Here is an 18,511-nt window from a genome sequence, read left to right as displayed (position 1 = left end):
AGAACTGCAGAACCACTGACTTTTTTTGGACAGACAACCCCCAGATTACACATCTGAAAATATACTGTTCAACTTCTGGTTTGGGATTACAGTAATGATCCGCTCCAAGCTTCTTACAGCCAGAGACAGGCGGCCAGCACAGGGAGCACCTTCCCGGAGGAGCCCTGATGGCAACTCCATCGTGTGTGCTACCTCACTTAAAAATGTTGAAAAATCAAGTCTTCAAAACAATGGTTTTCCAACCCCTGGTGACAACACGAAAATCAAAGGCTGCCTGTACACACAGATATGCATTTGTAAATATTTGTGCATGCTGAAATGCATGCCCTGCCTTGCAGCTGGAGATCAGAAACCACAGCAAAGGAGCCACTTCTTTTTTGGTCAATGCATATAAACTCTGAATAGGGATCTGACATACTGAATTGGTGACTAGAATTGTAACTGGACATGTGTTTTCTGCCTCATTCTTCCATTAGAAAACTAAAAGCAAAGTACATACTCCGAGTGTCTGTAGCCTGATGGGAATGCTGTGGGGGGAATGGCTGTACTGCTGATTGTATGGACCGTTTTTGCCATGTGATGTGTACCACCACTAATTTGCTTTCAAGGACCCTTTTTAACTACGTACAGCCTGTGCAGGTTGGATATTTCGAGCTTCTCAGTGCTCTCTCCTTCTCTTCTGTCTCCATGGCTTTTGAAAAACATCTGTTTATCACATTATAATGAATTTTTTTAACCTTACTTAATCTCACTGCCTCCTTACACATTACCATCTCTCTTATTTTTCTGCCATTTTCTACTTTTGTACCTTGGAAATCAAAGTCAACCCCCCTTAAAAAAATGAGCTTTTCTATATCTGCCGATCTATCTGTGGGTTGGTTCTTTTTTGTTATTTTATATTCATATTCGTGAATATTAGAAAATTAGCTGCACCAATAGCTGGATCAGAGTTGCTCTTCAAAAAAGAAGCTTCCACTCTCATTGAGAGCAATGGAAAAGCTTCTATTCAATTCAATAGTAGTAGGATCAGGTCCCGAATAAAACTGCATTTATTATGTTTGGCTCATTTCCTAGGATTACTTGGAACTTTGAAAGCTGTAATTCTTGATGTTGACAGCTTTCCCTCCCTCCCGGAGCAATGTGGTTAAGCCAATCAATACACGATTAAAATAAACAGCCCCTTGATCAAACTTATGGCTTTAGTGCAAATCTTTCTGATCTGCAGAAGAAAAAGCCTTTATGTTTGGCAGCTCTCGAGGCCACACCAGTATCCAAAGAGCACCTGACTTCATTTATCGTCCTTAACTAACATCCAAGTTCTTTCTGCTTCATTGAACAAGATACCTACGTTTTCTGAAAAATAACACTGCCGTCTGTATTGCACACATTGCCTCTCTTCTTAAAAATGCCTCTAAAAATCCCCTAAACATCTCACTGTTCTCTTTGACTTTAATGGACTCTTCTTTTTCTGATTACTTTTCCCTGCATAAGGGTGTTTATTGTAACATCTATCCATTTGTCCTTTCTTCCTTCTCAGTTTTCCCCCAGCTTTCACTGTCTCCCATCTCCTTCGTCCTTTCCTTTTCTTCCACTATGACACTTTTTTTTAGTCTTCTAAGATAGACTAGAAAATCTGCTCCTGAAAATTTTCTAGGAGCAAAATGCACTTCTTTATAGAGCTGAAATCTATTCTGAAAGGAAAGCCCAGGGCTTAATGCAATTTCTTTTTCATCGGTTGTGGTCTGGACAAAAGGTATCTTTTTTTCCCCACGTAGTTCTTCCTCGCTGGTGGTTCCATTCATGCTCTTCAGACAGGTACCGTGTCACAGCAATCTGCTCCTGAAAATTTTCTAGGAGCAAAATGCACTTCTTTATAGAGCTGAAATCTATTCTGAAAGGAAAGCCCAGGGCTTAATGCAATTTCTTTTTCATCGGTTGTGGTCTGGACAAAAGGTATCTTTTTTTCCCCACGTAGTTCTTCCTCACTGGTGGTTCCATTCATGCTCTTCAAATAGGTACCGTGTCACAGCAGAGCTGTTACAAAACCTGCATCTTTGCTCAGATTTCATCAGCAGAAAATCTGCAGTCATTACAAAACCTGCATCTTTGCTCAGATTTCAGCGGCAGAACATCTGCAGTCACGTTATACTCTAGATGCTCATTTTGTTCTGCTTACTTATGTGCAAGAGCAAAGCAGCTACGGCTAAACCCAGAACGGGAGGAAACTGAAAACTCCCTTCCCAGCTACGGCTAAACCCAGAACGGGAGGAAACCGAAAACTCCCTTCCCGTTGTGTGGGGTGGAAAGGTGGAGAACGAACATCCACAAACTCCGATGGCTTTCAGAGGGAACATGATCCTGACCCTAAACACAGGGCTTGAAGCAAAGATGATGCTTCCCAGACTCCACGGGATGGAGCCTGCGCCCCCAGGGAGATGGTCTCGGGCAGCCCTGGTCCCAGGCGCACGGGATGCAGCGATGCAGAGGACGGGCACACTGTGTCACACTGGGTACGACTCTATCCTACTGAAATCCTCTGTCTCCTGTACCCCAGTGAGAAACCAAGCGTCCTGCACTGGAGAGCTGTGGTCCTCCTGCTTTGTCCCCTCCTCAAAGAGGAAAGCCCAAGGGAGACTCTTGAAAGAGGACCATGGGGAAGGAGAGAGCATGAAAACAAGGGTTGGCAGAGGCAGGCAGAAGGAAGGGGAACTGCTTGTCCCTAGGGCACTGGACTGGTAGTTACGTGCAGGAGAACATCCAGTTAACACGTGGTTTTGTCCACGTGAAGCCAAGTGCTGACCGGATTCAATGCCTCCAGGTGTGCCAGCGAACGGCCTCCTGGCTGTCAACGGGCTGGAAAGAAGTACCAGCTCCCTGCTGCGTTCCCTGCACACTCCCTCTGCTGCACCAGCTCTCCCATTGTGAAAGTGAAAAATAATTCACTGGGTGACGCCACCTCTTGAAACCCTTGTCTTTAAGAGACAGCCTTTAACAAAACGCAGGAGTCCGTCCAAGTGGTGTGGCAAGGTGATGGTTTCCAAGCGAGACTGGCATTGTCCAAGAAGATTCAACAAGCTGTGCACATCCTCAACCCTTTAGCCACCTTGTACCCTACATTTATACAACTTTTGACCAAAGGAACAAGTATTTTCACATTTTGTTTTCCATTCTGAAGGTCTGCCGTTGAGTGGATTGCAATGCTCTAGTAAGTCTCGGTGTCAATTAAACTAGTTCTACTGCCAGAAATAAACCACATCAAAATCAATAAGGGATGTCCCTCATCTGCCATAAAAAAGGAAAAAACCTTGAAGCCCACAAAGCTTACGAACTTGAATAGTCAGTGGTGTGCACTGTGCCTATTGAATTTTTTCCCTGTGATTAGTAACGTACTGATTCCATGTGACACATCTGCAAGGCACTCACAACGCATGGCAATGGCACACGGCAATCTCTGCGCTACCATAACCGAGCAGTGTCCCAGTGCAGGGAAGAGAAACAATAAAGCAGCCATTTAGTGAAGCAAATGTGCAATACAATCTATGAATTCACTATTTCAAAGTAATTTTTTCTTGGGGATAAATCATTCCACTCTCAGCTGCTCTTTCAACTAATTCTAAATTTAGCCTTAAATTTACTGAGTTTATCAATGCTAATGTTCAGGGCTTTCTCGAAGAATACTGTGCTTTTTCACTATGTTTCCCGACTAAGTGGAAACCAGATATATGTATAAGATTATATGGTTTTGGAAAAACAAGTGGAGTTTTCCATCCCCACTGATGGCTTTGATCAGCTTTGGAACCAGGCTGTTGGGTACCCGCCTCGGCCACCTCCACATCAAGGCAGAGTTGTGTTTTTACTGCCTCTACCCATTCATCTTGACTTCAACAATAACCGAGGACAGATTTCTATCCCACCCGCAGCACCTGTTTAAACATGTTCTACACTACCTGATTGACACACATCTAGATCCCGACACCATCGGCAGAGGAGAACAATCCTTTCTTCTTCTTTGTTCCCATGCCCCATCTGCATAACACCTAAGGTTTTTTTCTAGAACACATTAATGGAAGGAAGAGTTGTGCAACACGGCACCGTGGGTGGAAAACATCCAGCCAACTTGTACCAGAGCAACAGCTACTACTCGCACGCGATGAGCAGCGTCAGCCCCGTTACAGGGCTGTAAAGCCTGAGAAGGTTACGAAGCCCTGAGGACAGAGCCGTGAGCTTAATGATGAGAGTGAGCTACTCTTGATTTCAGTCTTGACTTCTCCTCCATGCTGGTAGTAATTATCAGCAAAAATACAATTCAGTGATGGAAATGAGCTGTAGGCTTTTAAGATGTGGCGCTAAGGTGGAGCAACGACCCTCGCTGCTGTACCGGGTGACTCGGTCACTTGGGTCACTGCAGTGCTCAGCCAGGGCGCCGCTGCTCCCAGGCCTTCAGCCATCAGCGATTTTCCTAAGCACCCTGAGGTTTAATTTACTGTTGTTGTTTCCTTTCCTTCAAGAAAAAAAAAAAAAAGGAACAGAAACTTTAAGCATATGAAGTTTTACACAGGAAATGAAATCGAAACTACTGACAGGGCAGAGCAAAACAGAGCGCGGGGGGGTTCTGCTGAGGATATGCTAAAAGGAGAAGTGGCAAAGCCCACAGAGAGAGCAGCTCTGCAGAGCGGGTCGGGGATCTGCAGACTTTCACGCACACGCACAAAACGCGAAGCCGTGTAGCCACTGTGGTATTACACTATGGTATTTATTTGCTTGTATGCAGCTGGTGCCAGGTGCTGGCTTGTACGGCAGGACATTGGCATGTTTTGTTTGATCCCAGAACAGCCTTGGCTCGCTCTCCAGCTGCAGCTCCGTCCCCTGAGCTCCCACGGCCGGCCAGAGCCGCTCACTAGTTGAATATCACCTCAGCTGTGGCCTTTTAAAGCTGTGTATAAACACTGACGGTATTTCACTTACTTCATTGGTAAAAAGAAGGTAGAAAGACAGAAGAAATGTCACCAGTCCCATCAACATGCCTCCAGAAGTCTCGCTGAGCCTGGAGGGTATTTCAGAAGGAATACCACTATGTCCTACAGGCCTCTCCATGGGCATTATTGGATCAAAAATCACAAATTTTTGATCACTACCCATCTGCTTTGAAGATCTGAGTTGGAAGTAAAACCTTTGGTATTGACCACTAAACCAATATGCTTTGAAATATCCCACGATTCAGGCTGATTCCCCGTCGGAGGTGTATTTTCAGTTCACTTTCACCATAGACCTCTGACATCAGCTCTCACAGACAGAGAGCTGCGCTCGTTTCTATGTCAAGAGATATGAAAACCAAATAGCGCCAGAACAAATACTTCACTTCTCCAAGGAAACGAACATATAAACCGCTTCTGCATACCACGCTCTGCAAAGCGCCGAGCACACACCAAGCACAAACAAAACCCTGATCCCACGCACTACTTGGACAAAAGCCCCACTGAATTCACCCTGGGACTGCAGCCTCCAAAGGGAATTTCGAAAGACTCCAGTAAAAGTACCTGCAGCCCTACCTTGACCCGTGTCAACCCCACAGGCTCCAGGTACTCGCTTTGCTGTCGCCTTTTGCACTAAGCATCCCCAAAGATGGCACGAAAATATATGAGCAGGCTGAGTATTTTCCTCCATCTCTTATCTTGCCAAACAAACACCAGCTGATGGCTTTCATTGCAGGTTGCTTTTATAGTCCTAGCTTGACTACTGTAAACTAAACCTACTTCTGTCGCCCAGTTCAGAGTTGCAGTTCGTAATTCCGAACAGTCGAGGATCTTCCTTAGTGCAATTTCATCTAAGTGGAGACGCTTCCACTAGATACCAGTGTGGCACATTAACCTTTAATATCCACAGCTGTTTTCGTCATGACTACAATTGTTTTTCAGGATTTTTTTTTTTTCATGTGCAAAAGCTAATTAGCGACAGGTGGGAAACTGTTTGCAGTTCCACCACAAATGCCGGGTACGTGACAAACAGCTGAGATCGCCATAAAAACACTCCATATGTAAACCAACGCTAGAAAGCAAGAGAACTTCCTTTGGTTTACTCTTGTGGATTTCTGTAAGGAAGTGACGTGTACAAGAGCTACATGAACTTCGGATAGTTTTGCAGAGGGAGAAACCCAGGTGATTCCAAGTCAGATGCACTGCTTTAAACTCCTCATGGGACTATTATCTATTAAATTTGACTTGTAATCTATAGCTCGTGTACTGCAGGAAGAGTGGAGGAGAAGGGACCTTCAACCCTACTAAGCAACACCGTCTTCTCCTACTATATTCCCTCCGCACGTGCAACACCTTTTTCACATTTGAGAGAGCAACCCTCTACATCATTTCAGGAGGATGAGGAAGGAGAATTGACATGGGGCAGCCATCACTAGAAAAGGTATATGAAAGCAAGTTTGTCCCGTTAAATCTTAATTTTAGAATCCTGCCTTGCATAAAAAGGGACAACAAAGGCTTTTTTCATTGCGCATATTTAGTCTTTCCTCAATCCATTACAGTTGCCCCATTTGTAAACTTTACTTTTGACAGAGCCTGATGGGAAATAAGGTGTTTGCATAAGCAACATACTTTTTGCTGATAAAGGAGAGATATGGAGAAAACTCATCTTATCTTGGCAGACTTGAAAGAGCAATCCTGTAAAACTATTCCTGTATTTCCTTTTCCTAGCAATTGAGAGTTTCTTTTTTTTTTTTTTTTTTTCCTAGAATAGCTAGATCATTGTTGAAGATTCCCTAGACTGATACGGTGAACCCAAGTGTGGTTTTACTTTCTTTCAGCACAATTAAAATAACATTATTCTGACAAAGTGCATTTTTTGGTTAGTATATGGCCCAACCCACGAAAATTTGCTACCCTATAGAGCCTGCAGACACCCCTCTGCACATCCGAAGCTCTTGGCAGGCAACTGCAGGGTGGGAAGGTGTTTAGCTGAGGAGCAGATGCTCTGAGCAGCATTAACTCCCTCCCGTGGTTACAGCCGCACGAGGAAACCAGCACGGAATGGCCGAGCGAGGGCAGCTGGCGACTCGCTAAATCCTAAATCCCCAAAGCTCTCTTCAAGGCTGCCAGAGAATGGGATTTGTAACTGAAAGGGAAAAAAGGTGATCTTTACTTTTTAAATACTTATCCTCCTGATATAATTATGCATCAAACTCTTCCACTGATAACTTCAACTGGCATTAATGAAGACTTGAAGAGATCTCAGGTGAAATCCTGGTATTCCTGAACTTGGTGGTAAAAATTCCAGCTAGTTTCAGAGACACCCAAATTTCATCTACTGATCTGACCTGAGGTTACCATTTACATCTTGATTTTGATCCCACTTGAATAAACCCACTGTAATGTCATTGACCTTCAGGAGGTTGCTCCTTTATGCTGGTGCGAATGACGGTGACTCCAATGGGGAGTGACGAGTTAATGACACACACAGCACCACGGCTGAATCAGCACAGGAACTGGGTATTCAACGGCACCATAAAATAATTCAGGTTAGAGGGGACTTCTGGAGGTCACACAGCCCCATCTCTTGCTCAAAGAAGGGCCAACATCAACATCAGACTGGGTTGCTAATGGCGTTATCTGGTCAGGCTCTGAAAACCTCCAGGAGTAAAGACAGTGCAACCTCTGAGCAACCTGTCCCACTGCTTCACTCCTCCCAGGGTGAACAATTTTTCCTTATAACCAACCTGGATTTCCCTATCGGACAAAGAAAGAAGATGAGGAGGAAAAGGGAGAAGAGGATTAACACAAAATGACAAGACAGTACCGAATGGAATGCTCCATCTTCATATTCTGATTCTGCATGCGTACAATACAAGCGGTTGTAAAGGAAAAAGATAACAGAGGGTGTGTGCCATGAGTGACAAATGGGTAAACTCCAGGTTAAGCACAAAATAAGCAACAGTCCCTGGTGGCAGCATATCAGACGATAATCATTTTACTGTCAGAATAAAAACATATTCCTTTAAGAAAACCGAACAAAACCCCCTGCTGAATGGTACAAGGCATGCCAAGCTTTCCACCATGTGTCCTGTGACTCGCTGGGCCACAGTGAATTGGCATACGGTGCTCATTCAGGGTACGTAACTCACACATTTGCAATAGCTCTAAAGAGCTAACAGTTACTTGGACTGCAGTTAATTTTGGGGGTTTTAATTTCCCCATGGCAATGCAATAAATGTCATGCTTATTACTGTATTATTTTTAAAAAAATGTTTTTAGTGGCAAGCAAGTGTCATTAACGCCTGAAATCTCTTGTATGCTAGGGAAATCAATTCAGACAACCTCTGGCATGCGAAAGCACATAAATAATTGGTAAATACTACCTGTGGTCTTCTGGGTCCAGATTTGCCTGATGCCAAGAGCAATCAACTCCTTTTTGGCTGCAAAGGATAGGACAGTACTCAATACCTTGCAGAAGGCACTCCGTACCTGGCAAAAATCAAGCTTTCTGTGTGCCAGCACCCCATGAAAGAGCAGACCCTGAAGTGCACCTGACAGAAATGGTTCTCTTCTCTTACGAGCGAAGGCAACCTCCTGGAGAGACACAGAGCCAGCTCGCTGTAAGGTGCCAGATATTCTCCCTGCTTGGGAAAATGCACTCCTATGCTCATCCTGCTTAAAAACCAGCTCTAACTCTCTTATTGAAGGAGAAAAAAAAAATAAAGCATCTGCCTTTCATTGAATCTGTCCAAGAGCAGGAGTACTGGAAATCCAGTTTTTATCATTAATATCAGCAATGCTTAAGAGCAGGGATTGAGCAGCAGCAGCAAAAGAAACTGTGTGCGATTGTAATAAAATTCTACTCCCATGATCAAGATCACTCAAATGAGCCCAGGCTACACCATGACTTGTGAGTACCACCAGGAGAATACGATGGAGCCTTCCATCATACCAAGATGGTTTAATGGCAGGGAAAATCCTATATAGGCAATGTCTGCATAACACTTGTATACGTTTGAAATAAGTCCACTGAAGCCAGTGCTATTCGTTAGAAAAAATGGGTCAGTAAGATAGCACCACTGGGATTGTGCCTGCATGGGGACTCGGAGCTGCAGCAGCAGGGCCAGGGGTTTCAAGGTCAGCAGGACTGATTCCTGAAAAAGGGGGGCTGACTTTAAGGGGGGGCTGACTTTGGTCCTGTTTGTACCACAATAAAGCAACAGCAACGCTACCGGAATCAACAAAGCTACGCTGGAGTAAATCAGTTGAGAATGAGATCCTGAATTTGGACGGCTTCGCAGCTCATTTCACAGGTATTAAACAACACTAATGTCTCAAAATGTGACTTGGAAGGAAAAACATAAACAACCATCTCAGCCTACAGCTCTGCTGCTCCCTGATCCCCGAGGAGGCAATTATTCCCTCGGTGATGTTCTGTACGGGCCAAATACAATGACTGCCAATGCAAATATTTTATTCTTGGGTTTTTGCTTTATAAAATGTAAATTTGGACTATGTGGTCTCAGGTGTTTTCTTCACTGCTTAACACAACAGATTCCAAACAGCGCCTGGGGAATACGGCCATGGCCTCAGCATGAACCGCAATGCTGAATAATGACCTGCTCCGCCTGCTTCCTCACCTTGAATCTCCTGGAGGGTTTAATTGTGTGGAAGACAGCTGAAATAGTGCCTGAACGAAGACTGCCAGGGGCTGACCTCTGCTCTTTTACTGTTATTCTCTAGAGTCTTTGCCAGCGCTCACAAAATATTCTCCATCTCCTCAGAAACAGCTTTGATTTACTAACATTTGTTGCATCTCTCTTACCTGCCTTCCTCGAGGGATGTACTCGAGAAAGTGCAAAAGTGCATAAAAATTAAGTATAGCTGAGACCTTTTCCCAAACAAAAGTGGTGTTCATCTATGCAGAAATGTCAAAGTCGTCATTCCACCCAAGGAGATAAAACCAGCGTTTAGGTAATAACCACCTCCTCCTTTCCACGGGAGGAAATGCTGCCTTTGTCCGGATCCCACACGCTCATTCTCTTGTTGGTTAATTCATGACAGTGTTAGCTAGATTTTCATTATAGGCTATTATTTGTAGCTGCTGTTTTCATGAAGCAGCTGCAACAAACAAGCGAGATTTATGTTCCTTTTGAAGCTGCTTGAAATAATTAGTGTTGTTAAATTTAGACGCTGAAAGAACCTACTGATTTCTCTATTTTCTGTTTTTAAATAAATACAGGAGCTACGAAGTAATCTACCACCACCTGTTAGGTTTGGGCCAGAACAGTACGCACTCCATATACTATCCAAAATGTGTTTTGGATGAGGAAACAACCGAAGTTCTCCAAACAATCTGATAAAAGTAAATGATGGTTGTGCTGAATTGTTTTAACTACTGCACAGTGTGTTATTCTCTTCCAGCCTAAACTCAGAAGGGACTTCTTTTTATTCCTGTCCTGGTCTATTCAGGTGCAAATGGGCACCCTGGATCTAGATCAGGCTACTGAGCTCAACGGAAAGCAGGACCAGAACTGAGACCCAGACCCAGATCAGATTTTTGCAGCTGCCTTCCTAGGTGGACAATTTATCCTGATTCCAACCGTTACGAAAGCCCTGACCCACGTCAGGGATTCAAATACCGAGCTCGGAGCTTGTGTTTGCTCTCATCTCTGCACCATTGACTTTTTCCACTCATTCCCCCTCCACCACAGCTTGCTGTATTGACAGTCCAGATACTTCTTTAAAATAAGTAAACATGGTGCCCTCCCCAACCCAGTTTGGCCATTTCACAGCTACTGCTGCATTTCAGAGACTGATCTGACCAACCTGCCTCATGACGGCACCGAACAAACATCCTCTAGAAAGCTTTTCACTCGTAGGTAGTTTTTTTGGTTGTTTGGTCACTTTTGTGATTCATCAGCTTTACAATATTTTTCTTGGTGCGGTACCACCATCCCAGCAGTCCAGGTTTCTTCAGTGCAATGGGAAAGACAAGATGAAATACCAGGGGCTGTGACAGAACTCAGCTTGAAGGGTTCTACAAGAGGGGACGGATGCTGAGCAGACGTTCAGCTGACTACAGCCCTAGGGGAGGTGAGGAAAAGATGATCTGCTCTGGGAAAGACCGTATCATGGCATGCATGGAAGGGATACAGCAACAATACACTAACTGTATAACGAGAAAAGGGACAAAATGAGGATGAAGAGAAGGGTAAACCCGTCAGCTTTTACATGATGAACTTTTATAACTAGAGGAAGGAAAAATCAGGGGAGGTATGCAGACAAGAATGATGGAGCTGGGAAAGCAGTCTGGAGTAATGTGCAGAAGGCAGTTGTCATAGGTATCAAAATATAAAATTGTAAGTGCTTCTTTGCTTTATATATGATAAAACAGTAACAACTTTGTAAGTGATAAAAACCCAGGGCATTAAAATAAATACATAGGCATACTCTCTTAAATCATTCCTGGGTGCAGTAAGTAAGAGGCACGCAATGGGATGGGGATGCAGTGGTAGGAAGTATAAACCCTACATCTCAGGAGAGCAGTGACACTGCCTGAGGAGCAGCCAGCTGCAAAGCTACAAATCCAAGAAAGACCTAAAGGTGATTAGAGGTAAGATTAGCCAAGTAATAGAGTTTCTCTGTGTGATGCTACTGACTGATGCAGGAGAAGGGTCAAAAGCTAAGCTATTTCTGGATGTGTACGTATGAAGGGATGATATGGAAATCCAAAGCACAACACAACGTCAAAACAACCACGGTGGGTGTAGCATGAGCTGTTCGAGTCTCCGCAGGTTAGAAAGGAGACAGAAAAGTTAAAGGAAATACAAATAAGGACAATAAAAATGATCTAAGGAGAGAGCACGAGAGCTAAATTAATATGGTCTATAAATGAGAAGGCTCCTGGGCTGAGATCCAGCTATAAATACCTCCAAGGTACTGTGTGTAGAGGAAGGTAATTAATCTAGCTCAAGAGATAGTAGGACAAGAAATGACTGCTTGAACTTAGGAATGGAAAAATTCAGGATGTAGAATAAGGAAAAGTTATTTGAAGAGACACATCTGCTCAACAGGGCAGACTCCCAAGGTGGTAGCCGGGGCACACTTACTGTATGTGACTGAGAAGAGGTTGAATTAGGAAGGGGCTCTGGGAAATGCTGCAGTCACAGCCTTCTACAGTCCAAAGACATCACCACAGACCAACTTACTGATCTTTTAGTCTCTTTTCTTCATGAGTTATCTGAAACACTGCTCAACACTTAAACCTATATATCCATATAAGACAATACATCCCCACTGGAGCTCAGAAACGGGGGTGTGCAGCACTCCAATGTGCAATGCAGATAACAGCAAACCTCTCTACCTCTTTTCTGGGTCCTTGGTGGTGTGTGCAGCGTGAGTCTGCTGGGTGCCAGCAGGCCAGCATCAGCAGGACAAAACCAGCCGACCTAGCCCATGAAACATCTCAACACCGAGGTCAAAGGCTGAAGTGGGAACTACCTCTTGTGATACTCATGGTCTTCCTCAGCCTTGTTTTAACCGATCCTGCACGGAAGCTTTCAGTGTCACTGCATAAATTATATACTTTGATTTATGAGCAGCTGAACACCAACACTAGTGGTATTTAACGATCCTCAGGAGCTCTAAAATACACTTGCATTAAGAAAATAAAATAAAAAACCCAAAACATCTGCAACAGACCTTACAATTTTCAGTGACAAATGGGTATACACAAACGTGAGGAATACAAAACCCAAGTACCGTGACACCCCCCCTTAAACAGATCCCATCCCAACTGCACTCACCAATCGGGACTTCTGTCCCCTCCTCAATGTAGATGGGCAGTGGTGATTCCTCCATAGGATGAGGCACTGATGGAAAGTAATGAATCGTGGTAGTATTTGTCGCAAAGTGACTACAAAAAGATGGTCCCTTTCTTATCATTACAACTACATATGGCTGGCTACTGTCACAAGGAGTCCTTTCTCAAAGTGGTCACCTCCTGTCACGGTGACTGGTCCAAGTGACAGTCCTGAGGGGTTAATCCCCACCAAGCATCACTGCCACAGGAGTCAACCCCCTCTGAACGGAGCCTGGAAACCATCCCTCTCCTGGATGCTTCACAATCCTGCCATTTCGCTGCGGACTTGCTATTCCTATCCCTAGAGTTTAACTCACTTTTTGGGAACTCACGCAGTTGAAGAAGCCAAGGGGAGACAATGCACAGGCAGGCACAAATAGAGTTATCGAGTCAAAGTCATAATATTTCATGCACAGAACCAGAAGAGAGAGGCTCTGATGCTCAAAGCTTGCCGTTAGCTGTTGAAAAGCCACAGCAGGTGATGGAAGGCTGCACCGCAAATGGCCTCTGGACCACAAATGTTTCATCACTCATTCATTTCGGAGTGTATGTATCGGACTTGGGAAGCTCCCGATTATTTGTTTCTGACACTGAAATCTCCAGACAAAACTCTTCAGATCTGCACTGCACACTTATTCCACAGCTTCCAGACACCATACAGTCACTGCTGTAGGGTTCGTCTGTTTGGGAGTTTCTTCCCTTAAAGGCGGTTCTGTTGCACTGTTTCCCATTTAAAATCTCTGAAAAGCATGTGCTTCACAGACTTTGCAAGAGGTTTGAATTTTCTACACTAGAATGAAATAATAATGAGCTACAAATGTTGAACATGGCAATATTCAAAAGCCTTCTGGAATTTTTCCTTCTCCGTTACCTTTTAAAAATGATGATGCACCTTCTCAAAGATACAAACTCTTAGCTAGTCTCAGCTGGCACTCCAGCTGCAGGGAAGGAGGATCCTTTAATCCTTTGTGGGGTATCCTTCACTTACTACTCCTTTCTCCTTTTTTTTTTTTTTTTTTGGAAAGATGGTCTTAAGATATCCATAAAACCAGCCAAAGAACACTTGTGGTTTAAAGCTATTAAATAAAGCGTCTTACAACGTTTCTGCTAGCAACTCAACCAGAATAAAGAGTGTTTTCAACAGATGCTTGACCAGCAACGGGCTTAACATAAACCCCACGCTGGTGCTTGGCGGGACACCAAGGGCTGCCAGCTCCCTGCCGTTACCCAAGCCCACCCCTCGCTCAGGTGGAAGATGAAGGGAAGCACAGGGGAGAGGAAGAGCAGAACGCGGTTGCCTACAGAGCTACCGGACAAGCACAGAAATTATGGTCTATCGGGGCGCCTTGCGCAAGCCACTTTTATCTAGAAGCTGAACTAACATTCCAGCCCAACAATAGCAAAAAAACCATTTGTTACCACACGGCGTTTTGCTACATATTAACCAGCAGTTGCTACGCAAGCGTAATGGAGTGCTGCAATTCTGAGATAGATGTTATTGAAAAAAAAAAAAAAAGTTGACTTATGGGAAATCAGCCTGAGGTGAGCGCTCGTGGGCTTGCCATGCCACTGGACGCGGTACATGCTTGGAAGTTATGCAAAGCGGGCCCTGCACTGGGAACAATGCAGGCATTCTCCTTGCTAAGCTAATTTTGCATTGAGGCAATGAGAGTCTTCATCTATGCAGCCCCTTAAAACATTTAATCAGATTTATTTACTAGGAAGAAATACCAGAGCAGAGCTTCCTATACCACTCAAGAGTTTTCCAACCTGAGATTTGCAAGCAAACCAGGTCACTAGATCGTGTGGAAAAACCAACCTGTTGTATTTTGATGACATGCAGCTTTCTTGGTCCCATGAAGAATACTGTCCTGGGCTCACCCAGACCCAGTCTGGAGCCAAGTGCTTTCACAAAACATGTGCAACAGTATTCACCAACAGCTGGTGGCATCTACTCTTACTTTAATGGGTATCACCAGAGGTTGCAGAAAAGGCCTGAGATACCTATAGGCTGTTTGGGGCCAAATATGTGTATGCACACTTTCTTTTACCCACAGGTATACATGCACACACCGGTACACATGCACACACACAAACGGCTCTACAGGCAGAACTTGGATTTTGTAGGATCCAAGGCAGAGAAGCTGACTCTTGTCACAGGGTTTGGGAATCAAGGACTTTGGGGTGCTGAAAACGAGCTCTCACTTCTGGGTCTCAACCTGCTTTAATATTATCCCTCCAGGATTTACACATCAACTTTCTGGGCATGCTACTTAAATGTCTGCGAAGTGCTTTGCAATGGTTTCTAAACGCTGCAGTGATGTGCACGGAAGAACTGCACAGAGAGATTTAAGCTAACAGTTGCATTATTACTGTATAACTACAGCCTATTTTTACATGCTCTATACTTGGTTTCTATGAACAGATGGTAAATGCTTAGTATTTGAGTGCTTTAATGAGCTTTATAACTCTTTTGCAATTTCATAAACAAGCATAAATAACACTTACATGAAGAAGAGTCACTCCTGAATTGGTTTTGTCTTCCTGTTTGGAAAAAAAAGAGAAAAAGAAAAGGCAAAAAAAAATATTTTAACGGAAAAAAATGGGTCTAGCAAGGTAAGTCAGACATGTTTCAATGTTATCATGCATCGCGTTTTCTGAATTTCACCAGTACGAACTTATATTTTGAAGAACATCAAGACACTGAACGTAGCACCAATGCCAAAACAGGAGATCATTTCTCACCCGTTTCACTCTATGTAAAACATCACAGAAAATGTTACTACATCCATCTCAAAAGCAAGGAAATTACACTGCAGCAGTGAAACCAAATGCAAACACCATGTGATCTGAAGCAAAAAAGGAAGAACTTTTAACTCCATTCCAGCTCACTGATAACCCGTGGCTCAACGTATGGGCAGCTCTCCCACCCCACCACCCTACAGCGGGGCAGCCCTGCTGTCTTTGGGCACAGTGCAATTGTTTTTCCACGCCAGCGCTCCAGCACCAACTGCCTTCAAACCCAGGCTGGGCAGACACGGCAGTGAAGGAGTTCTTCAAGGCCGCGGCCGTTCTGGGTGACAGAGAACCACAACAGGAAACCCAGTAACTGCTAAAATGCACGAGCCTTCCCAACAGCCCGTGGGTGTCAACAGCCACCCTCCCGCGGCTGCGTGCCACCCGCCTGCTGCCTCCCACCTACAGCTTGCTGCAGGACGTGGATGTGATCACCACCAACCTAGCTGTGGGTTTGGTGGATGCTCTTGGAGCTGGGTTTAGGGTAAGCACTGAGCGGCTTTTTGCTGGTGTCATTCCAGACACACTGGGAAAAAAAAGAGAGAGACTGTAGAAATACAGAAGATGCTGTAGGACACCAGCCCCAGTTTCAGAGTCACAGACTGGCAGCACCATAGCCCTTCCCATGGCAGTTTTTGGGGAAAAAAAAGGACAATGAAGAGTGTCAGTTTCACTTCATTCCTACCACACTGTCTTATATCAATATTAGCTACTCTGTAAGCAACCTAAAGAGTATTGCCTAGAGTTTACATGCCTTGGGATGATACTGAGCTAGCAGAAATCAATTAAATCCATGGCACTACAACAGCTGAGGATTCAAGTAGATGTGCACGTACGGAAGAAATACAACAAATATTAAATCACTGCATTTTCATCCTCACACTTTTCTTCCAAACGCTAAGGACCCAATCCTGCAAACAGCCCTGCAAGAGTGGTATTAGAATAAACTTGAGGTCTGCATATAGAGCACTGAAGAGGACTGGACTCAGGATTACTTTAAAAAACATAACCCTGAATCATTCTGGTCATATAAATTAAGTTAGTGATGAGAAGAATTCGAAGGCAGTAATCCTACTGGGTAATCTATTGAAAGCTGCACTTCTTAAATGATCTACAATTTATTAGTATCACCAATCAAATAAGCATTACTTGCAAAAGCCTTTAACTACCATGGCTTTCCCATCCATTTTTAAGAAACAAATCAGCATAAACTTTTCAGAGTCATTTGTCAGCATGATTAAAAGCCTATGTAGGGCACCACTACAGGGATAGTACTTACTGGTGGAACGGGCAACATTGCCCCACTGCCCACTGGGGAAAAGCAATGGGACACTGGAAAACCAAGGGGCAAAATTAAAACAATAAAAAGCTGCTGGTGAGTCTTGAGATGCGTTGATGAAAATCCTGGGAGCATCACTGCCCAGGAAACGCAGCAGCCTGCTAAAGGCTTATGCCCGAGAGTCTAACTTTGGAAACACCCAGCCCACAGGACTTGGCTAGAAGCCACTAAGATGTAGCTCACTCTTGGTTAAGCAGAGTATCGATTTAAGGAAAACTCATTGGAATATTTGCAACGATTACCTGTAAGACAAGATCCCCACCAAAGCTTTACAAACAGCACGGTGCTCAGGCAGGGAAGGTTTCCCACGCACCATACAGCAAGAGTAAGCCAATCTACAGTCTCTTCATATTTTTCCAGGGCAATGTTGCACCTCTTTTCATACAGCATTTCACACAGACTGAAGCATCCTGCCGTGACCCCAACATTGCACCTCTAACATTTAAGAAACATCCAGGCAACCCACCCAAAAGCTACAAATTAGCAAGCACCAACAAAGAGCACTATGCCAAATTTTGCTCCTTGTTCCAGCAAGTAAAATAAAATTAAAATTGGTAGCATTTGAAGCATTCCAAATTTCTACTGGATTCCAGACCAAGATCCCTAAACAAACAAACAACAAACCCCAGGATTTGGATCTAGCACCCCCAAGCACGCAACGACCTTCTCAGTACCTCCAAATATCACAGTGCCATCCGCAATCTCCCGCCTACTGCAAAATATGCCAGAAAATAACCCTAATGCCGCATGGTAAAAGCAGGTTAATAAATGACAGCAAGAAGCAGCCTTTCCTCCCTCGGCCCACCCGCAGGCCGGGGGTCCGTGTCCCGTCCCACCCGCGGGGCAGCCCGGGACCCGGGCAGAGGGAAAGGTGTCTGTCTGTCGCCCTCCAGTGGGTGCAGCCTCCCAGCAGCCCAAACCCTGGGAGAAGTGGGAAAGGGAAGGAGCAGAGGTGAGACGCAAGCAAATAAAGAGGAGAGGGGTGGGAAAAAATATGCAAAGCAGAGAAGAGACAGTTGAAGAGGAAACACAAAGATGCTATCTTGTGAAAGTGCCAAAAATAAAGTTTCCAGTGTCAGTCTAACCAGGGCAACAAAGACATCCTCCTGCCATGCTCGTGCTTCAGCCTTGACTTATTCCAGGCGAGGGACACCGTCATGCCGCTGGCTGCCTCAACTGTTCGCACATTTTGCTTTAAAAAACCCCAACAACCGTCAGGGGAATCTTTCCATAATACTCAAGCGAAGGTGGGCAATGCCAAAAGGCAGCCAGCTCCCCCAAATTCAGACCCAGAGAGTAAACACCCGGCTGTCAGAAACCATCAGGGTTTTCACCAAAGACTCTCCCCTCCAAATACCACAGCAGCAGGTTTTAATGGGCTGATTTACCCTCACACCCAAAGCCATAAAATCTAAACTGGTAACAACTGTCATCCGAGCCCCGAATGACACAGCCGGTGACATGTCCCCCAATCAGGGCTGCCTCACTTTTTTTGCTAGTCCAAAACTTGAAACATTTTGACATGCAAGCAATAAA

General features: G+C 44.5%; 1 protein-coding gene across 3 annotated transcripts in view; it reads right to left on the bottom strand.

Moving 5' to 3' along the window:
- SLC6A6 (solute carrier family 6 (neurotransmitter transporter), member 6) overlaps window positions 1–18,511 on the bottom strand; it is a 52,245-nt gene that overhangs the window by 32,951 nt on the left and 783 nt on the right. The window contains exons 2-4 of one of the 3 annotated variants that reach the window (XM_010086622.1): window positions 15,349–15,387; window positions 12,785–12,850; window positions 8,360–8,416 (exon numbers count right to left, since the gene is read on the bottom strand). In XM_010086622.1, coding sequence (XP_010084924.1) covers window positions 8,360–8,416; window positions 12,785–12,850; window positions 15,349–15,387 — 162 coding nt within the window. Of the gene's footprint in view, window positions 1–8,359; window positions 8,417–12,784; window positions 12,851–15,348; window positions 15,391–18,511 lie in introns of those variants that run through there. The other 2 variants (XM_010086623.1, XM_010086625.1) reach the window with 2 other exon arrangements.

This window comes from Pterocles gutturalis, unplaced genomic scaffold (assembly GCF_000699245.1).
Source record: "Pterocles gutturalis isolate BGI_N339 unplaced genomic scaffold, ASM69924v1 scaffold11286, whole genome shotgun sequence".
NCBI classification, from domain to species: domain Eukaryota; kingdom Metazoa; phylum Chordata; class Aves; order Pterocliformes; family Pteroclidae; genus Pterocles; species Pterocles gutturalis.
The sequence above is the reverse complement of the archived record's forward strand: the minus strand, read 5'-3'. Positions and strand labels throughout refer to the sequence as shown.